We start from the raw sequence: 21,995 nt of genomic DNA, 5'->3' as shown, positions 1-21,995 counted from the left end.
TGAATTCTTTAATCTGGTCACACCTGTTTTGTAGCATTACTCATTCTCAAATTTCATTTTCACCAACTGTATCCGTTTCTTCACCTTGTCTTTATGCTTACCAATTCAATTTTGTCATTGTCCAGGAATTGGTGTGTTAATGCAATCACTTTCTAAAATCTCAAAAAGTTATGTCTTGCGATAAATAGAATGAGACACAGTTTGCAAACAAGTGTGAACACCCATTTTGCTTTTTCAAGATGGGGAAGAAAGATGGAGTTGTATGACTCATAAGCTGTGAATACTCAGTGTTGTGTAGTTCTGCTTCACACCTCAATGATTTTCGTTAACACACTTCATGTGGAAATATGGCTGAAAGATTAGATACATATTGAGTTATACTACACCCTCCACAGCTCTTGGCCAGTCATTTGTATTGTGTGCTGCACATATCCATGAATATCTGCTTATAAACATATGCCTGCAACTCCAGCATTTTTTCAGTCTAAACAATTGTTCCCAGGGTAATTTCAAGGTTTAGCTTATTAAACATGCATGTAATGCTAGCCCCACTATCTGAAAAGTTGAGAGATTTGGTATAAAACTCATGAGTTGCTACTTTTTAAAATATAAGCAAGTATACTTTGACAGTTTTTTTTAAAATTGCATTCGTGGCTTATTTAATCTTTAACAGGCTAGAGCTCTATATTACTGCATCTGAAAATGCTTTACAAACTTTTTAAAAATCCTACTTATGCATTATGTCTCAACAGACAAAGGGTCATGTTTACCAACCTAGAATCTATGATTTGTGGAGTTGGTGAATGAGACAGGTTTCTGGGAGATATTCTATTTTGAATGACAGCTCTGGAGCCAAATATTTACTAAAACTATATTCTTTTGCTAGTTCACCAAATCTCTTCTCTCAGTACTACTATAGGTGGATTCATGTCCTTCAGGGAAGGGAACCATTCCCATCTACCCTACATGTGACTCCAGTCTCCAGTCCACATTATTTGGTGGCTCTTAAGGCCCTCAGGGCAACTAGGCATGGCGAATAAATACTGGCAAAAATCATTTAATCATTATTAATTCTACTTACTTTGTGCCAAAAATTTATTGTACTTAAACAGCAGATCTGAACTGTAAAAGCAAAGGCGATGGAAGATAAGTGCAGGAAGAAGCAGTCCTTTAAGTTTTTTTAAGTAACCTCTTGTTGCTTAGGTCCAGAATGGAAATACTTTGTAGCACTGCTACTGTTATTTCTTAAATATTCTTGGTGAATTTCCCTTACTAGGTAAATGTTGAACAACAAACATTACTGAGAATAATATACTTTGAAATGTACATTTCAGAAATACAGGTAAGTACTTTAAGTAACGTCTGAAAATGCCAAGAGTGCCTCATAAACCTGCTCAAATGCTGCCTTATCCACTGTATTTTTGGACCCTTCAACGTAACCTGTCAGTTTCTCTCCCATTTTCCCCATGCTGTGTGCCCCCTAACCTATTCCTCCTCCTTGCGTTCAGCAATAAACGCCAATAGGTCCAGCGTGGAAGCCCCCAGAAGCAGTTTGAAACCATGCAGGAAAACACCAGGGATCAGGTTCCACATCAACGGTAGATCTGGAAGCGAATCTAATGATACAGGTGTGGATTCAGGAAGGCTAACAACAGCCAAATCAAGTAGATTTTCAGCTCTCCAACAGTATTTGCCTACAGATAATCTTGATGCATGGAGGGTTGTGCCCAGGATAGTTCAAGTCACGATAGAAGTGTAAGGAATGAACGTGAGCGAGGAGACCTATTTGAAAGGAGTGAACATTATGACAGAAGAGAGAGGAGTGATCAGTTTGAAAGAAGTGATCAAAGTGAAAAGAGTTACAGTGATCATGTTGAGAAATCTGAGAAGTGAACGCAGCAGACCTCCACTTACGAAGAGAAGCTACAGCAAGGAAGTAGATTCCAGATGTCAGGAGCGATTCACAGATTATTATACATCAAAAAAAGCAAGAAACTGAACTGGAATATTTTCAAATTTAAGTATTCCTTAAGTTCATTTCTTCTGTTAGTACCTCTGCCTGGGTTTAGCACGGATTGATTATACTGTCATGCAGGCCCCCACATGCCAAGAATGAGGCACATGTATTTCGCCACAGGGCCGTTAAATTTTAAAATGGTTGCTGGAAAGAAAAGAAGGCCGATTACAAGGGTTGCCAAGCCCCTGGCTGTAAAGACATTTTTTTCAAACTAGCAGACAGTGTTGGAACAAAGGAACCAGTCCCTGCCCCAATACACACAAGAGACCTGCTCAAACCAGTCAGTCACGTGACTACCTGCTGGCCAACTAGGGGAGTTTTAAATTGGAGAACCAGAATCTGAATTCAGAAAGCTCTTTGCTCCTGGACTGGTGACATCTCTCTCCTGTCTGCTCTCATCTCATTCTCACCAGCTTCGGAATCCAGTGAAGACATATGAACCCCAGGAGAGAAAAGGCTCCTACAATGAACAAGATTTAAGAAGAATACTGGGCCCCAATGAAAAGCAAGATCTACCTACAAGCAAGGACTACAGTGAGCTCGAAGCACAGTAACAAAAACCCCTCCTCAGATATTGCCTCAAACCTCTCCACTATTTTTCTTCTCTTTTCTATCTCTATTTGCATGTGCGCATTGTGTATGCATGCTAGCGTGGGGCACGGCATGTATCCGTAGGTGTTAACTGAATTAGTTTAAATTTTAATAAATTTCACTTTTCTTCTTTAAACTTAAGAAGGCCTGTTTGTGCTCATTTCTTTGCCTTATAATTGGAAAGCAGTGAACAAGGATTCACCATGGGGGAGCTCAAAGCACAGTGTGTTTAAAAATTAAATCCTCTTACAATAAGACCAGATGAAGGCTGAAAGAGACCCCATAGACACCTTTCTCACCTGGTCGTTAGAATACAGATGCTGATCTGTTTTTAAAGTTTCAACCCAACTTCTTTGACTGTCGTCCAGCTCCCCCATCCCGCCAACGCCTTTTCAGTTTGTTCCCAATTTGTTTGTGGATTTTTAAAAATTGAACATCTGTGTCTGTTTCGTATAGTTAGTTCTGAGAGACGTTTAAAAAGTTTTTGCAAACTGGTTGCTTTTTCTGTCATTCTCTGTCGAGGTGCTGAGACTGATCTGTGGGTTTTGCTGAGCCAGAGAGGGATTTTTAAAAAATCAAAAGGCTAAAATCTTTTAGAAAAGGAGAACGTTGTGGCTTGTTGTTTTGTTTGTGGATCAAGACCTTGTCCCAGAGTCTGGGGTCCAGAGTTTCAGAAGTTGAGAGTCCAGTAACTTCCCGCTCTGGCACTCAGCGAGAGAGACAGTCACCAGCCGGTGCTTGTGCCTGTGGCCACTCATCTTACTACTGTTCTCATTAAAACCCTGGAAGTCAGTAACAATGGGAGCTGGCACTTAACACCCTGACACTAAATGTCCTGCATATGATAGAATCTTGGCTCAATAAGCCCAGTCTATGCTACCTAAACACTGAACTAGTGCTACTGACAATCTAGGACTCTCCACAATTCACCTGGACGAGCAGTTGGATGTAGCAGCCTGTGAAAAATTCTGAGACTTCAGAGCTCCCTCGCAAGAGTGGCTTGATTTTACTGAGAAATTGTGTCTCAGTTGGCATGTCTGCATAGATATGTTGCTCAAGCTCCCTTTGCATGCAACATAAGATCAGAATGATCTGGCTCTAAGGTGTGGTTTAAAAACTGGTTTTGATATGATGTAAAACTCCTGGCAGATCACAAATGTTCCATAATAAACTCAACTAAAACTAAACTTAGAGCAATAACTTTTTATAGTTCATGGGATGTGGGCGTGGCTGGCTAGGAGAGCATTTATTGCCCATCCCTAATTGCCCTTGAGAAGGTGGTGGTCAGCCGCCTTCTTGAACCGCTGCAGTCCATGTGGGGTAGGTGCTAAAGCTTGGCTCGGGTATAAAATGAAAACCCGACCCAACAACAGCCAACCTGACCTGGGCCTGAGTCCTTTAATTTTTTTTAATGCCCGACCCGACCTGAAAATAACAAACATATTAGATTAAGTGTAGATTAAAACGAAAACAAGACTAAACAAAACAGCACAGTGCAGCCCAACCTGACCCGAGCCCGAATGCTTGACGCAGAATGCAGACTCGACCTGATCCGGTCAGGTAGCCAGGCTTTAGTAGGTACACGCACAGTGCTGTTAGGACGGGAGTGCCAGGATTTTGTCCCAGTGACAGTGAAGGAATAGCGATTATAGTTCCAAGTCAGGATGGTGTGTGGCTTGGAGGGGCACTAGCAGGTGATGGTTTTCCCATGCATCTGCTGCCCTTGTTCTTCTAAGTGGTAGAGGTTGCTGGTTTGGAAGGTGCTGTCTAAGGAATCTTGGTGAGTTGTTGCAGTGCATCTTGTAGATGGTACACACTGCTGCCCCTGTGTGTTGGTGGTGGAGGCAGTGAACGCTGAAGGTGGTGATGGAGTGCCAAGCAAGTGGGCTGCTTTGTCCTAGATGGTGTTGACTTTCTTGGGTGTTGTTGGAGCTGCACCCATCCAGGCAAGTGGAGAGTATTCCATCACACTCCTGACTTGTGACTTGTAGATGGTGGACAGGCTTTGGGGAGTCGGGAGGTGAGTTACATGCCGCAGGATTCCTAGCCACTGACCTGCTCTTGTAGCCATGGTATTTATATGGCTACTCCAGTTCAGTTTCTGGTCAATGATAACTCCCAGGATGTTGATAGTGGTGGATTCAGCGATCGTAATGCCATTGAATGTCAAGGGGCGATGGTTAGATTCTCTCTTTTTTGAAATTGCCATTGCCTGGCACTTGTTTGGTGCGAATGTTACTTGCCACCCATCAGCCCAAGCTTGGATATTGTCCAGGTCTTTCTGCTTTTCTACACGGACTGCTTCAGTATCTGAGGAGTTGCAAATGGTGCTGAACATTGTGCAATCATCAGCGAACATCCCCACTTCTGACCTTTATGATTGAAGGAAGGTCATTGATGAAGCAGCTGAAGATGGTTGGGCCGAGGACATTACCCTGAGGAACTCCTATAGTGACGTCCTGGCGCTGAAATGATTGACCTCCAACAACCACAACCATCTTCCTTTGTGCTAGTGGAGAGTTTTCTCCCTGATTCCCATTTTGCTAGGGCTCCTTGATGCCATATGAGGAGAGTACATTCTGCATCCTTGCAACCCTCAGTGCTTCCTCTAAGTGGGGTTCAACATGGAGGAGTACTGATTCATCAGCTGAGGGGGTGGGAGTGGTGGTGGTGGTGGGACTTCATGGGGTCCAGAGTCGATGTTGAGGACTCCCGGGCAACTCCCTCCCAACTGTATATCACTATGCTGCCACCTCTGCTGGGTTTGTCCTGCCGATGGGACAGGACATACCCGGTGATAGTGGTGGCTGGGACATTATCTGTAAGGTATGATTCCGTGAGTATGACTATGTTAGGCTGCTGCTTGATTAGTCTTTGGGACGACTCTCCCAACTTTGGCCCCCAGGTGTTAGTAAGGAGGACTTTGCAGGTTCAACAGGGCTAGTTTTGCCGTTGTTGTAATTTCCATTGCTTAAGTTGATGCCGGGTGGCTCGTCGAGTTTCATTCCTTATTGACTTCATAGTGGTTTGATACAACTGAGTGGCTTGCAAGGCCATTTCACAGGGCATTTAAGAGTCAACCACATTGCTCTGCTTCTGGAGGCGCATGTAGACCAGACCAGGTAAGGACAGCAGATTTCCTTCCCTAAAGGACATTCGTGAACCAGATGGGTTTTTATGACAGCTGACAATGGTTTCATGGTCATCATTAGGCAGCTTGTTCAAATTCCACCTTCTGCCATGGTGCCAGAGCAATACCTTGGCTACTAGTCCAGTGACAATACCAGTATGCCACCACCTCCCCACTTTCTTTGAGTAGCGAAAAATTAACAGATGTATGTTTAGTGTTTTAATTTAATTACTGAGGTTTTCAGGTTTTCCACTTGCCCACCTGTGACTTTTCCATCCATTTGTTTTATTGGATAGAAAATTGTTGACATCGGAGTCTACATGTGATTTCATTACATCCTCAGCAGGATGTAAGCTTGAATTTTAGATTGTGAATTTGTTTATACTGATTTAGATTATTTGTACTTGAGCCAGAATTATCCAGGCTCAATCTCATCAAGTTTGGCCATCTTGGAATCAATCCTTTTACAAGAAAAATATAATGAACATCTCCAGTCTTCCATTTTCACAGTCCTGTGCTATGTCCATACTCAACATAACCTTTGATGTATTTTGCCTCACATCTGCTCTATCCATACTTGTGTTGCTGGTGGCAGACACTGTTTTTGACATGAACTCTGGTGACTCCTGCTCAATATAAGCTGCATTTTCCCATGGCTAGAAAATCACGAATCTGCAGTAAATCCTTTGCCACATTTTTGTTTGCTTTTCTCTCCCTCAAAATGCATCCTAAGCACTCACACTATGGTATTTTCCCATTCTAAGCCGTGTATAAGCAATGTTATTTTGACTTTTATACTATAATCCTTGCTTCATGCACTGGGAAAGGTTTTATTTTTATGCAGACCATATTATCTTTCTTTTGATCTCAACGCTACATGAGCATTCTGTTTTTTAAAAAAAGACAAGTGAAATGTAGCCAAATTATTTCAATGTCTTTAATTAGGCCATTGTGGGGTTTCGACACATTTAGAGTAGGAAAAAGGCTGAGTGTGTTTGGGGCAGATGGGTGAGGTGTGGTTTACTACAGCCAACATAAGGCAGTCTTTTTTGTAATTTTTTTTTCTAATTCAGACTAAATCAAGTTTAATTAAGCCTTTAATGGCAGCAGTGTTTTTCTGTTGTTTGGGTAACGAAGACAGACTATTGAACAATTACAAATTTAATTTTTAAAAAACTTGCTGTTAATCTTCTATCTTTTTCTTTTCTCTTCCCTTCAACTCTCCCAAAGAAAGTTAAGTGTGTATTCTCCAACACTGGTGTTAAAATGACAATTGGGAAACTAGTCCTGTCTTTATTCCAAAACACTTCAATTAGTTTGCCTTTTCTGCCATCCACAGTTGGATTTTCAGGATATTTCTCTTATTTGTGTATTTAATATTCATACTTCAGTGACTTTTTTTGAGCTTATACAATGGATGTTGTCTTTGAGCACATTGGCACCACCAGCTGAGTACAGTAAAGCTCAGAACTAACATTACAAGGCACTTCTGTGCAGCAGCCCATATTTTCAGCTGTGGGTGGGGGTGGGGAGAAAAATGTTTTGTTTTTGACTATATTTCCGCCTGAGGGAAGATTTGTGGCAATGATTATAACCTGGGGAAAGAAAATGAAATAATCATGAGTTCTGGTAGAACTTTTAATTTGTGAAAATTTATCTTGCAATTAAATTTGAATACTCTTTACTTCAATTTGAGCAACCATCTCCTGTATACCTGGGCTAAAAATCTTCTGCATCACACTGAGTCCACATCCTTGGCTTCTCAGTAATTACCAAAACTTGCTGCATCAATAGATATGTCAAGTCAGAATGCTGTATGGCAGTCTGTCACGACCAGAATACCCTGACTGCAACTATATTGTCAGAAGGTGTCTGATACATCCCTGCCAGATGTATGGAAACGTCTTAAGCCAAATTGCAGTAAAATCATTGAATGTTAAAGGAAGGATGAATTCTCGGACACCATGCCAGAGTCCATCCATTGTAGAAATGGAATGTCTCTTCCAAATTAACCAGCTGAATGAGGCAAAAGTGCGAACTTCAAAATATTTTAACTTGTCATGTCGCTAAGACCTCAATAGTGGGTTCTGAGGTCAGCAACAACAACTTGCATTTATATAGTGCCTTTAACATAATATGTTTCAAGGTGCATTATCAGACAAAATGTGACACCCAGCCCACGAGACATTAGGACAGGTGACTAAGAACTTGGGCAAATAGACTGGTTTTAAGGAAGAGAGAGAGGCAGAGGGGTTAATGAAGGGAATTCCAATGGTGGTGCGAAAGAAATCAGTCATGCACAAGAGGCCAGAATTGGAAGAGCACATAGTTCTCGGAGGGAACAGAAATAGGGAGGAACGAGACCGTGATGGAGGGATTTGAACAAACAGATGAGAATTTTTATTTTGAGCCGTGGCTGGACTGGGAGCTAATGTAGGTCAGTGAGCATAGGATTGATGGGAGAACAGAACTTTGTTCCAGGAGACCATTGAAACAGTTGAGTCTGGAGGTAACAAAGGCATGGATGAGGGTTTCAACAGCAGTTGGATGGAGACAGGCGACATTACAGAGGAGGTAGGTGGTCTTGGTGCTGGAGAGAATATAGGGTTGGAAGCTCAGCTCAAGGTCAGATAGAATGCCAAAGTTGTGATTCAGTTTGAGACAATGGGCAGGGAGAAGGTTGGAATCGGTGGCTAGCGTAGAGAGTTTGTGACGGGGGCCAAAAACAATGGCAAGTTAGAGGTTGGAACATTTTTCACATTCAGCTGGTTTCTGGGATTTTCTCATCTACTCTACTGTCTTGAATTTTGAGCAAAGTTTTTCAAATTATTTAGATGCTAGGTTTTCTGATGTGAATATTTACTTGATCAGTATTGACTTGGTAATACTGTTAAAATGCAGAATAATTGTGAGCCTTGCAGAATCTGACAGCATAATAAGCAGTACCTAAATTGAATGGGGTTAATAATCCTTACAATGTGTAGTAATGGTTGGCTTCCAGATGACCAAAAATTGGAAGGGGGTACAATAACCAAAATGCATTGAAGACCAGCAGTTGTCTTCTAGGGCGAACACCAGGAAACTGTTGTTTCTTTTTTTAAAAAAACAAAATTGTGGCTTTGGTGTCTGCTGATGAGAGGACGTACGTAATGTTGCATAGAATGTACGTGTTAGTATGCACTGATAATATTGGTACAGTATTGCTAAGTACATCTAGTTGGTTTAAATGTTTTTAGGATTGTTAAATGCCATAGATGTGAGATGTATTAACCTTGATGTAGTGTAATTAGAATACCGGTACTTGTTAGGTATCAAATTGCTTATTCAGATGGAAGGGTTTCTTTACAAATTCTTTTCTTCAAGTTTTCCTGAATACTAAAATCAATAAACACAATTGGATGTTGCATTCTGTGCTTTTTTTCCCCCTCTGTCTCAATAGTGCAAATATCAGTAATCTTTGCTACTTTTTTCTATTTTGTAATCTTTTGACTTGCAAGACTAATGTATGGAAAATTAAATGCATGTCTTGGAAGTATAGAGCACAGTTGCCTAAATCACTGAATTTTATGCGACTTGCATCTTTTTAAAAAAAAAACAAGCTTGTCACTAATTTGTCATCTCCTGAATATCTTGTACTATTCTGGCAACCTTGTGTCAATAGATGGTCGTTACTGTTGCATCCTTAACCATCTGGTGTTTGGGATGAGAAGCCTAACAGAACTGGTATTTTTTTTGCACCCTAACAATTGCTGATCATCCCATTTTGAAACCAAGCCTGTTTCTCTTGCCTGCCATTTCAGTTGACACTTAGACGTGGTCCCTTTGCTTCTATGAAGCAGCCATTCACCAAAGACCTTCTTCATGTTGTACCACAGGATGGTCGAAATGACTTCTATTGCTGGGTGTGCCACCGGGAGGGCCAGGTTCTGTGCTGCGAGCTCTGTCCTCGTGTCTACCATGCAAAGTGTTTAAAACTGAACGCTGAACCGGAAGGGGACTGGTTCTGTCCAGAATGTGAGGTATGGTAAAAGATAGTTAAAACTATGGTGAGGGAAATGGGCATGAATTTTTTCAAATTCATTCTTTTATTAAGAAAGTGGGATTTTATTTTGATTTTATGTAATAAATTTGGTTAAAAGATGCATGTAGCCACTATTCCTGGGGTAAGGTTCATCAATAACACAAACTGGTATGGATACAGGGAACTGACTGAGTTGCTAAGAACATGATTAGCGTTCTGTAAGCTTGGTAGAACATATGCACATCATTAACCCTTTGAGCAATAAGGTAGATTTTTTAAATCAAAGAATTCTTTAATTTTCTTTTCCTAAGCTGCAGGTTTTGTAGTTTTATTAATTTCTCTAATTGTACTTTTAAAATCAGCAGCTTTAGAAGTTGGCAAATACATAATTCAAGAAGTTTTTCAAAGGGTTAATGCAATATCTTGGTGTTAAACCTACTGGCTTTAGCCTTGTTTGGTATCCTTGCCATTCAGACCATTGGTGCAGTTCATGAATAAAAGGAACAGCTGTCTGAAGATTAATATTACGCTCCCTGGAAGGCTGCATTCGACCAACATGATGTGTTCTTATTCTGCTGAGGTGGTTCTGCAGCTGATTTGAAGTTTGTACCCAAAACATTCAACGTAAGCAGATTTGTTTTTAATTATTTTAAATCTGTTTGCTTCACAGAAAATCACGGTCGCTGAATGTATTGAGACTCAGAGTAAAGCTATGACTATGCTGACTATAGATCAGTTGTCTTATCTGCTGAAATTTGCACTACAGAAGATGAAGCAGCCAGGAGTAAGTAAAAATGGCAACACTGAACTCCTGTGTTGTTTCTCCTTTGTGATTTTTCCCACGTGATACATTGCTAATGTCAGCTGAGCTAAGCTTCTTGGTTGAGGCTATGGGATGATTCTCCACACTGCAGGGAGAGAGGAAACTAAATGTGTGGAAAAAGTTAATATATACAACTAAATATTATGGATTATACTACATACTATATTCATTCGAAAGCAAGATAAATTGAAGCAACTCTTTTAGTAGAAGTGCACGCAAACTAAGAGTCAAATACAACACTGAATATGGACCTTTTTTCTAAATGGAGTCGTTTGCAAAAGTCAAAAACTGCAGCAGCTACATGATCACCATGCTTAATCAATCCTTGTGTAGAGAAAGAAGTCAGACTTGCCAATCACTCAAAACATGAGATACTTGAATATTTAGTATGCTTTCCAGGGACAGCAGTATTTGCATGAAGATCCATTACCTCTGTGTGCCTCTCTTCATGGTTTGTTTAATGACTCCATCTCCAGCAAGCATGTGGTTACAGAAGTGATCCACTTTCTGAGGGTGCTGGCCCAGAGCTAAAAACAGTGTAGTACTTCTCTAGGCCTCCTCCTCACACAAAAAACTGCAAACAAAAGCTGTGAGAAATATGTTTTCAGAAGTCAGTGATGTCTTTGGGTAATTTTTTCCCTTTTTGCCCTTTTTGTGTACCAGTTTTTTAAAACACTTTTCTATGCCTCTGTGATCAATAGAATGTGTGCGTGGCTGACTCAAAAACTCAGTGGTTCTTTCAATTGACCTCTTAAGGAGTCACCGTGAATCATTGAGCTGAAATTCTCCCTGCAATCTTATTTGTCTTTCATGTCTTGTTCCTAGCTCCTAATGGGAGATGCTGTGTTGATTTGTTTGGCACCACTCATTGCATGTGGCTCAGGGAACATAAAACTATATATATCCCTGCTCCATGGCACTCAGCATTGGCATGCTAATACTGTTTCCACCATCCCACCTTTATGTGAGGGAACTTTAATTAAGGTTAGGGCAATTATTTATCATTACTCAGATCCATTCAGAATTTAACATTTTACAGCCCCCAGAACAAATTGCAATACTTGGGCAGCAAGCTGTGCTAAATGTAGTAATTTGTGGGATTTGTCATGCCTTGACGAATCATTTGCCTTAATTGTGGATCAGTTATGCTGAAGTTTTTATCTGGAAATGAAATCAAAATCTTGGCTTTGAAAGGGAAATGAAACCTGTGTATTTTATCTTTTATATAAACATTTATTTTGTTACTAAGCATTCCTTTCTTAGCTTCTTAAAGTACTGTGCTGCCTTTTAACAGACTGAGCCCTTCCAGAAGCCAGTTTCATTAGAACAACATCCCGATTATGCTGAATATATCTTTCATCCAATGGACATTTGCACACTAGAAAAGGTAGGTCTGGAGTGTGAGACTCTCTTGGCTTGTGTAACTACTGGAGAGTAGCTCTCTTTTCTGTATTCTGTTCAGCTTTTGATTTTACATCTGTTTTGTTTTTTACTTCCTATTTGTTTAATTGTCTCACTCTTTACATAAGAACATACAAAATAGGAGCAGGAGTAGGCCATTCAGCCCCTCAAATCTGCACCGCCATTCAATCTGATTGTGGCTTAACTTCACTTTCCTGTCTGCCCCCATAACCCTTGACTGCTTTGTAGATTAAAAATCTGTCTAACTCAGGCTCGAATATATTCAATGACCCAGCCTCCACTGCTTGCTGGGGAAGAGAATTCCAAACACTAATAATCTATTGAGAGAAGAAATTCCTCCTCGTCTGTGTTAAATGGGCGATGCCTTAATTTGAAGGCTGTGTTTGCTGACAAAACAACCACTAGGTGTTGCTGCACTAGCACATACGCAAATGTGGCCTGTGCTACTGAAACGTCACTGTCTGCGACGTTCAGGCAGCTGCCAGGATTAAAGATGGCAATGCTCAATTTCTCACAGAAAAACAACTTCAACACACGGCAGTACACAATGGACACGTTTGATACTCGGAGAATATTGCGCTGTTTAAAGTCTCATCAGAATGATAGCACCTCTGACAGTGCTGCGTACCCTCTGTATTTCTGTGAGGATTCAGTACCATCCCACTCTCCGGTCGCTCACTCACCCCCTACTCTCTGGCCGCTCCCCCACCCCCCCAACCCTCCAGATGCTAACTCTAGGCTGCGCCGCTTCCCTCCTCTCGGCCACTCGCTCCTACATCGTCCCAACACCCCTCGCGGCCCACTGGGTGTAACGAGTGGCCGAGAGGAGGGAAAAGGCCCGCGGCCTAGAGCTAGCGTCTGGAGGGATTGGGTGGGTGGAAGCAGGGTGCGAGTGGCCGGAGAGTGGGGGGAAGTGGAGAGCGAGTGGCCAGAGAGTGGGGGGAAGCGGGGAGTGAGCGGCCGGAGAGCAGGGGTAGGGGGAAGCAAGGGAACGAGCGGCCTGGAGTGAGGGGCTGAGGGCGTTTTCCTGCGCCAGTTAGTCTTGCAAGGCAAGGCGTAGGCTACATAGGTGCAGCATCTCAGCGCACAGGAGACTGTTTGCACATGTGCGCAGCTTGGAGCGCTCTGATGATGTCAGCGGGCCGCTGCAATATCAAGAGTCACTTTGTAATTTGAAACTGTGCCCCTAATTCTGGATTCCCCTCAGAGGGGAAATATCCTCTCAGCACCTACCTTGTCAAGCCCCCTCAGAATCTTATACATTTCAATCAGATCACCTCTCAGTTTTCTAAACTCCAATGTGTGTAGGCCCAACTTGCTCAACCTTTCCTCATGAGACAAGCCTGTCATCCCAGGAATCAGCCAAGTGAACATTCTCTGAACTGCTTCCAATGCGAGTATGTCCCTCCTTAAATAAGGTGACCAAAACTGTACACAGTACTCTAGGTGCGGTCTCACCAATGCCTTGTCCAGTTGTAGCAAGACTTCCCTACCTTTAAACTCCATCTCCCATGCAATAAAAGCCAACATTCCATTTGCCTTCCTAATTACTAGCTGTACCTGCATGCTAACTTTTTGTGATTCATGTAAAAGGACTCCCAGGTCCCTCTGTTTTGCAGCACTCTGCGGTCTCTCTCCATTTAAATAATATTCAGCGTTTCTACTCTTCCTGCCAAAGTGAACAACCTCACACTTTCCCACATCATATTCCATCTGCCACATTTTTGCCCACTCACTCAACCTATCTATGTCTCTTTGCAGATTTTTTGTATCCTCCTTGCAACTTACTTTCCTATCTTCGTATTGTCAGCCAATTTGGCTACAGTACAGTTGGTCCCTTCATCCAAGTCATTAATATGGATCGTAAATAATTGAGGCCCCAGCACTGATCCATGTGGCACTCCACTAGTTACAGTTTCCCATCTTGAAAATAACCCATTTATCCTAACTCTGTTTCCTTTTAGTTAGCCAGTCCTCTCTCCATGCCAATAGATCACCCCCAACACCATAAGCTCTTTTTTTCTCTACCTCTCTCTCTTGTTCTTTTATCCCCACTTAATGTTATAAATTTATGCAGTTTTTATCTAAAATTCCAATCCTACTTCAAAAATCTTGTACCTTGTATATTTTATTTTTCAACGTTTTCGTTTGTTTCTGTCTGGTGCCATCTAGTGTCAGGGCTTGATATAACAATACTTCTTTTGGGCCTCCTTATCTCGAGAGACAATGGATACGCGCCTGGAGGTGGTCAGTGGTTTGTGAAGCAGCGCCTGGAGTGGCTATAAAGGCCAATTCTGGAGTGACAGGCTCTTCCACAGGTGCTGCAGAGAAATTTGTTTGTTGGGGCTGTTGCATAACAATACTATACTTCAATAAACCTGCACTGTTGTAAGAATTGGCATGGTAGTATTGCTTGCTCAATAACCTGGCAAAGCTGGTTGTCCTAAAGTTATAGTGGTTTATTTTCAGTGTTTATTGATTTTTAAATTTTCATGTGAAAATTGGAACTTTTTGGTTCTATACACCTATACATCCATAGTACACGATCAAAAAAGTAAATGCATGTATTTGATCCAAAAGAATTTTAAAAACCCATAAAACTGAGTATGTAGAATTTACAGGGAGTTACATGTGTTGTGGATAAAGGGGAACTGGTGGATGTATTGTACTTAGATTTCCAGAAGGCATTTGATAAGGTGCCACATCAAAGGTTATTGCAGAAAATGAAAGTTCAGGGTGTAGGGGGTAACATATTGACATGGATAGAAGATTGCTTAGCTAACAGGAAACGGAGAGTAGGCATAAGTGGGTCATTTTCTGATTGGCAAGATGTAATGAGTGGTGTGCCACAGAGATCTGTGCTGGGGCCTCAACTTTTTACAATTTATATAAATGACTTCGATGAAGGGACCAAAGGTATGGTTGCTAAGTTTTCTGATGACACAAAGATAGGTAGGAAAGTAACTTGTGACGAGGCCATAAGGGATATAGATAGGTTAAGTGAGTGGGCAAAGGCCTGGCAAATGGAGTATAATGTGGGAAAGTCCACTTTGGCAGGAAGAATAAAAAAGAAGCATATTATCTAAATGGTGAGAGACTGCAGAGCTCTGAGATGCAGAGGGATCTGGGTGTTTTAGTGCATGAGTCGCAAAAGGTTAGGATGCAGGTACAGCATGTAATTAGGTAAGCTAATAGAATGTTATTGTTTATCGCGAGGGGAATTGAATACAAAAGAAGGCAGGTTATACTTCAGCTATACAGGGCATTGGTGAGACCACCCCTGGAGTACTGTGTACAGTACTGGTCTCCTTATTTAAGGAAGGATGTAAATTCATTGGAGGCAGTATAGAGAAGGTTTACTAGACTAATACCTGGAACGGGTGGGCTGTCGTGCAAGGAAAGATTGGACAGGCTAGGCTTGTATCCGCTGGAATTTAGAAGAGTAAGAGGTGACTTGATTGAAACATACAAGATCCTGAGGATTCTTGACAGGGTGGATGTGGAAAGGATGTTTCCCCTTGTGGGAGAATCTTGAACTAGGGGTTACTGTTTAAAAATAAGGGGTTGCCTATTTAAGACAGAGAGGAGGAGAAATTTTTTCTCCTGAGGCTCGTGAGTGTTTGGAACTCTGTTCCTCAAAAGGCAGTGGAAGCAGAGTCTTTGAATATTTTTAAGGCAAGGTAGGTAGATTCTTGATCAGAAAGGGGGTGAAAGGTTTTCGGGGGTAGGTGGAAATGTGGAGTAATCAATTCAGCCATGAACTTATTGAATGGCGGAGCAGGCTCGAGGGCTGGGGTGGCCTACTCCTGCTCCTAATTCATCTGTTCATTTGTTCCAAATGGTCTGTCGGTGTTTGTGCTCTGCACGAGCCTCCTTTCACCCTACTTCATCTAAACGTATCAGCCTATCCTTCTATTTCTTACTCATGTAGCTTCTCTTTAAAAGCATCTATGCTATTTGCCTGAACCACTCCATGTGGTTGCAAGTACCACATTCCACTCACTCTGAGTAAAGATGTTTCTCCTGAATTTTTTATTTGATTTATTAGCGACGACATTACAAAGTGACTACACTTCAGAAGTACTTCATTGGCTATAAAGCAGTTTGAGATGTTCGGTCGTCATGAAAGGTGCTATATAAATGCAAGTCTTTCTTTGACTAGGTTATATTTATGACACCTAGTTCTAAACTCCTCCACAAGTGGAAATATCTTCTCTACATCTAGCTTGTTAAACTCCTGCAAAATTTTAAAGGCCTATTGGCTTCTCTTCTATAGAAAAAAGCTCCACGTCGTTTAATCTTTCCTGATGATTATAAATTATTTTTTGGTATCATCCTTAAATCATTTTTTGCACTTTCTCCAGTGCCTCTATATCCTTTTTGTAATATGGAGAACAGATATGTGTGTGATATTTTAAATGGTCTAACCAAGGTTTGAAAGTTTTAACAAAAACTTCTCAATTCTATCCCTCTAGAAATTGACTCAGTTGCTTTGTTTGCACGTTTTATAGCCTTGTTAACCTGAATATATACTTTTAATGATTTGTGAATCTATATCACAAGATCCCTTTGGTCCTCTACCTGACCTGTTTAAAAAAAAAGTAGGGAAGTTTTTGCTGAATTTTATATAACCAAGTTTCCCCATATCATCTATATCCTGGATTCTAGTTCAGCAAACTCCGAAAAATTGAAATAAAAATCACACTAAAAATGAATGGAAGCTGCTTTTCATTTTGTTGAGGTTCTCAAATATCACTCATCAGTCAGAGGTTACTTACCAGGCCTCTCCCAAATTTGGATTTTTTTTGTCATTACCCAACATGTTAATTGTTTATTAATTGTATGCAGGTGGTGAAACCCCTATAAGTAGATACAGACTAAAACTGTGGTGCTTGGTCTTAGGGAGTGTATGCTTGTAATGTGTAACTCTGTAAATAAATAAAAAAGTGAGTTTTTGTTTCAATGCAAAGATTGGCTCCAGTTCTATCCTTCACCAAGTGGCTTTCTGGAATAGAACACAGTATGTTTGAATATTTAAATTTAATCTTTGTCAAGCAAACTGCCTATTGAGAAATGAACCATTGAATGGAACAAGGTATCAAGTTAAATTAGGTATTGATTTGTGTGAATGTAGCTCATTCTTAACCCTTTATGTACCGTGACATTTTTTATTAATTTATGGGATGTGAGGGTCACTGGCAAGGCCAGCTTTTATTACCCATCCCTGAAAGCATTCAATGCCATGTGAAATCTTAGACAAAAATGCTTCCTTTTGTTTTTTGTTTGTCACAGCCCTGTCATATGCCTTACTCTCCAATATGAGAAATGGAACAACCTGTCTGAATTTGTACTTTTGGCTCGTAACATCGCCTAACCAAGTTGAAGTGTACCCTTGTTGATAAATCAATCTATCAACATTAACCATGCTCCCATTAAAGTTGGGCTACATTGCATGAACTTATTCTTTTTCCAGGGTGGTGGTCATATTATACAGAACAATGCATTTGCCAACACTGAGTATTTCTGTTTATTTCAGAATGTCAAGAAGAAGATGTACGGTTGCACTGAGGCTTTCCTTGCTGATGTCAAGTGGATATTGCATAACTGCATCATATATAATGGTGGTAAATATCATAATAGCGGTAAATAATCATACTAGGAAACATGGTCCCCTTCTGACATTTTGAGGAATGTATACTGCTAAAAGCTGCTTTTAGTCTCCAGTTCTTCATTGGCACCTATAGTAATGGAATGCCTAGTTCCTATAAGACCTTACATTAAATTATACGACAGTTAGTAGGTCAAAATAATTCATAGTTGTATTACTTTTAGAACAGACTGTAGCAAATAATCATTTTGTAATGTTTGGAAAAAATTACAATAATAACTAAAGGTCAGCATCAGAAAGCAAATATTGTTCTGTAAGTGCATGGTCACATGTGCTCAAAAATTTGACCATTTGCCTTTTGATGGCATTTACACAACCAGAACTAAACATAATCAAGAAATCTGCTACAGAAAATCATTTAAAAGAGACCAGCAATTGACTGAACAAATGTGATTTTTAAAAACGAGGTGAACACCACATCTGAAACCTTCTTACCCTCCATTGTTCTTGTGCTTTCAAATACAACTTTGGTAGTTGGGACGATCCATATTGTGAACAATTTCCTCTGATTTTGTAGAGTTTTATTCAGATACTACTGTGACTGAAACTACTGCTTTAGTTTTATATTAGAACTCTACCTTATAGACCCCTAAATGTCTTCCTTACAAAGCACTGTCTCTGAAGTTTGCTGTTTGTTGATATAACAGCCTCTTCTTGTGTACTAAGTTGGTGTGATACTGTGCTGTATGCAGCGTATCCATTCTAATTTCATTGTGTTATGGTATCTGTCCGCATCCATAGGAGTGAATTCTGCTTATGTCGGTGGAGGGGAAATGATACACAAATGTTCATTCATTGGTTGCTTAAGACTGTTTTCTATCCATTTTGTGTTGGGAGCCTTCTGGGACCTTGTCTGAGTGAGAGAGACTGGACAGTGAACGTTAGGTTATTCAACAATGGAAGGCATTGTAGTTCAGCCGAAACTTGTTCCCACTCACTGCCCACATATGTGTATTGTCTGGCAGGGGACACTGGATATTGACCAGGGGTGGGAGTCCTTGCTATTTCTTTTTCCTTCACTCCCTTCCTCTTCATTGCAAAGTGGGACTGAAGCTAGTTTTATAGTGCCTCGCTGCTGCTCTAGCTGAGACCTGCTACCTTGGTGCAGACTGAAGATTAAGCCTGGAACCCTTTATGTGTGCTGCACCTCTGGAACATTTACCCACTGAGCTAGTGAAGGACTGCAGCACAGAGCATGCAAATGGGGATAAGAGAGATACCAGCAAGTGTACAATTTGCTATTATGAATATAGTTCTCCTTTGACTGAAGAGGAATTACATTGGTTTAAAATGTGGGTTGCTTTATAGAACAAAGGAGATTGAGGGGAGATTTAATAGAAGTGTACAAGATTCTGACAGGCTTCGATACGTTAGACAAGGAAAAGCTGTTCCCATTAACAAAATGGTACAAGCACGAGTGGACACAGATTGAAAGATTTGGGCAAACGATGCAGGGAGAATATGAGAAAGCACTTTTTACCAGTGGGTGGTAATGACCTGGAACTCTCTGTCCACAAGTGTGGTGGAAGCAGAGACAATCAATGACTTCAAAAGGAAGTTGGATGGCCACTTAAGAGAAATAGACCAGCAGGGCTACGGGGATCGAGCTGGGGAGTGGGAATGACAGCATAGCTCCGTAGAGAGTTGGCATAGACTCGATAGGCTGAATGACTTCCTTCTGTGCCATAAATGACTCTATGACTCAATGTTGAGATGACAGATGCGCAGTCAACCTTCTTTTCTCTGACCAATGTTCTCCACTCCTCTCCATGCTGAGTTGACTCCTTGCCAGATACCTTCTAATATTTCACCAACTTATTTATACTTGAGCTTTGGCATGGTTTGCCGCCTTCCTCCTAAGGTCACAGATGCAAGTCTTCAGCCAATTTGATGCACTCCATGTGACATCAACAAATGGAAGAGTGCTCTGGACAGAGCAAAGGAAATGGACCTGACAGTAACCTGGCTGAAGACCTATGCTCCAGAGTGAGCTGCGCTCTTAACTAAGCTGTCCCAGTACAGCTACAATAGTGGCATCTACCCAACAATGTGGAAAATTGCCCAGATAAGTCCTTTCCACAAAAAGCAGGACAAATCCATCATGGCGAATTACCACCCAATCAGCCTACTTCCAATAATCAACAAAGTGATGGAATGAATCATCAGCAGCACTATCAAGTGGTACTTATTCACTTTTAATGTGCTTACTGATATTTAGTTTGAGTTCTGACAGAACCAGTTTGCTCCAGACCTGAATGCAACCTGGTCCAAACATGGACAAAAGAGCTGAGTTCCAGAGGTGAAGTGAGAGCCACTGCCCCTGACATCAAGGCAGCATTTGACTGAGTGTGGTACCATGGAGCCCTAATGAAACCAAAGTCAGTGGGAATTGGGGTGGGGAGACAGGGGTAGCTGTTCAGTAGCTGGTATCACATCTGGCACAAAGAAAGATGGCTGTAGTCATGGAGGCCATTCATCTCAGCTCCAGGTCATCACTGGAGGAGTTTCTCAGGGTAGCATCCTAGACCCAACTATCTTCAGCTTCATTAATGACCTCTCCTCCATCATGAGGTCAGAAAACACAGCAACTCGCCAAGCCTTCTTCGACAGCATCTTCCAAATCCGCGACCTCTACCACCTAAAAGGACAGGCCAGAGGATGCATGAAACACCACCACCTGCAAATTCCCCTCCAAGCCAAACACCATCCTGACTTGGCGCTATATTGCTGTTCCTCCACTGTCGCTGGGTTGAAAACCTAGAACTCCCTTCCTACAGCACTTTGGGTGTACCTACACCCCAAGAAGAGCAGCGGTTCAAGAAGGCAGCTCACCACCACCTTCTCGAGGGTAATTAGGAATGGGCAACAAATGCTGGCCTTGCTATTGACGTTCACATCCCTTGAACAAATTTTTTTTTTTAAATGTGGCTGATTGCTTATGAATGCATACCATTCAGTGTTCAGACCATTCAGTGTTCAGCTCAAATTGTGTTTCCTCAGATAATGAAGCAGTCCCTGTCCGCAAGTAGCAAGCCTTGAATCCAGCATCCAAGCTTGAACTGATAGGTGTCAAGTAACATGCGTGCCACAGGCAATAATCATCTTCCACGATAGAGTCCTTAACCAGCCCTCTCATGACATTCGATGTTATTACTATCGCTAAGTCTCCGATGATTCACATCCTGGGGTCCACCATTGACCAGAAACTGAACTGGACCAACCATATAAATGTCATGGCTAGCAATTCAGAGGCTGGGTATTCTATAGCAAATGGCTCACCTCCTGACTTCCCAAATACTCTGTACAGCCAACAAGGAACTTATAAATGCAAGTTCTTCTTTGTCTTTAAGTCAGGAGTGTGATGGAATTCTTGCCATTTGTTTGGATGGGTGCTGCTCCAATAACTCTTTAAGCTGATGACTATCCAAGACAAAGCAGCCTGCTGGATCGGCACCCCATCCACTGGCTTACATGACATTCTATTCACCACTGGCACAGTATGCAACTTATAGGATGTAGTGCAGCAACTCACCAAGATGACTGCCGAGTGGGAAAGTGAAGTTGAGGCAGAAGATCAGCCATGATTGTCTTGAATGGCAGAGCATGCCTGCTCCTCTTTCTTGTGTTCTTGTGTAAGGCTTCTTAGGCAGCACCTCCAAACCCATGACTTCCACCACCTAGTAGGATAAGGGCAACAAGTGTACGGGAATGCTATCTTTTCCAATTTCTCCTCCTAGTCGCACACCATTCTGACTTGAACATATATTGCCATTCCTTCATTGTCACTGAGTCAAAATCCTGGAATTTCCTACTTAATAGCATTGTGGGAGCCCCTTCATCACATGGACTGCAGCCATTCAAGAAGGCAACTCACCACCACTTTCTCGAAAGGCAACTAAAGATGGGCAATAAACATTGCCCTTGTTAGCAAAGGTTGAGTTTCAAAAAATTGACTATAAGAGGCATAACATGCTTTATCTGAACCTGTCCTCACCAGTTCCACGCATGCACATTGCAGTAGGGGTTGCTGGTTATTAATTACATGAGTAGGAGCTCTTTTCTCCTCCCTGTGCCAGAATATTCAGGTTGATTGTAATGTCCTGTTGGCTCCCCAGTATGGACAGCTAACTAAGCACAGTTTGGGATCAAATGGCCTGTACAACTCAACTACTCTGGATAAACGCACCTGAGCTAATGAGGAGCTATAACCACCTCCATTACTTCAAAGTGGCAAAGTGGCAATGCAATAAAACTGTGGCCCTCATGTAAGCTTACAGACACTGATATTTTAAAGGTGGTCACACCTCCACTGAAGTCAGGAAT

General features: G+C 41.5%; 1 protein-coding gene across 10 annotated transcripts in view; it reads left to right on the top strand.

Moving 5' to 3' along the window:
• zmynd8 (zinc finger, MYND-type containing 8) overlaps window positions 1-21,995 on the top strand; it is a 168,418-nt gene that overhangs the window by 112,699 nt on the left and 33,724 nt on the right. For 6 of the 10 annotated variants that reach the window (XM_068048479.1, XM_068048486.1, XM_068048478.1 and 3 more), the window contains 4 exons: window positions 9,539-9,757; window positions 10,430-10,543; window positions 11,877-11,969; window positions 17,541-17,628. In XM_068048479.1, coding sequence (XP_067904580.1) covers window positions 9,539-9,757; window positions 10,430-10,543; window positions 11,877-11,969; window positions 17,541-17,628 — 514 coding nt within the window. The remainder of the gene's footprint in view (window positions 1-9,538; window positions 9,758-10,429; window positions 10,544-11,876; window positions 11,970-17,540; window positions 17,629-21,995) is intronic. The other 4 variants (XM_068048488.1, XM_068048485.1, XM_068048484.1 and 1 more) reach the window with 2 other exon arrangements.

Source organism: Heterodontus francisci, chromosome 16, assembly GCF_036365525.1.
Source record: "Heterodontus francisci isolate sHetFra1 chromosome 16, sHetFra1.hap1, whole genome shotgun sequence".
Classification (NCBI taxonomy): Eukaryota; Metazoa; Chordata; class Chondrichthyes; order Heterodontiformes; family Heterodontidae; genus Heterodontus; species Heterodontus francisci.
The sequence above is the reverse complement of the archived record's forward strand: the minus strand, read 5'-3'. Positions and strand labels throughout refer to the sequence as shown.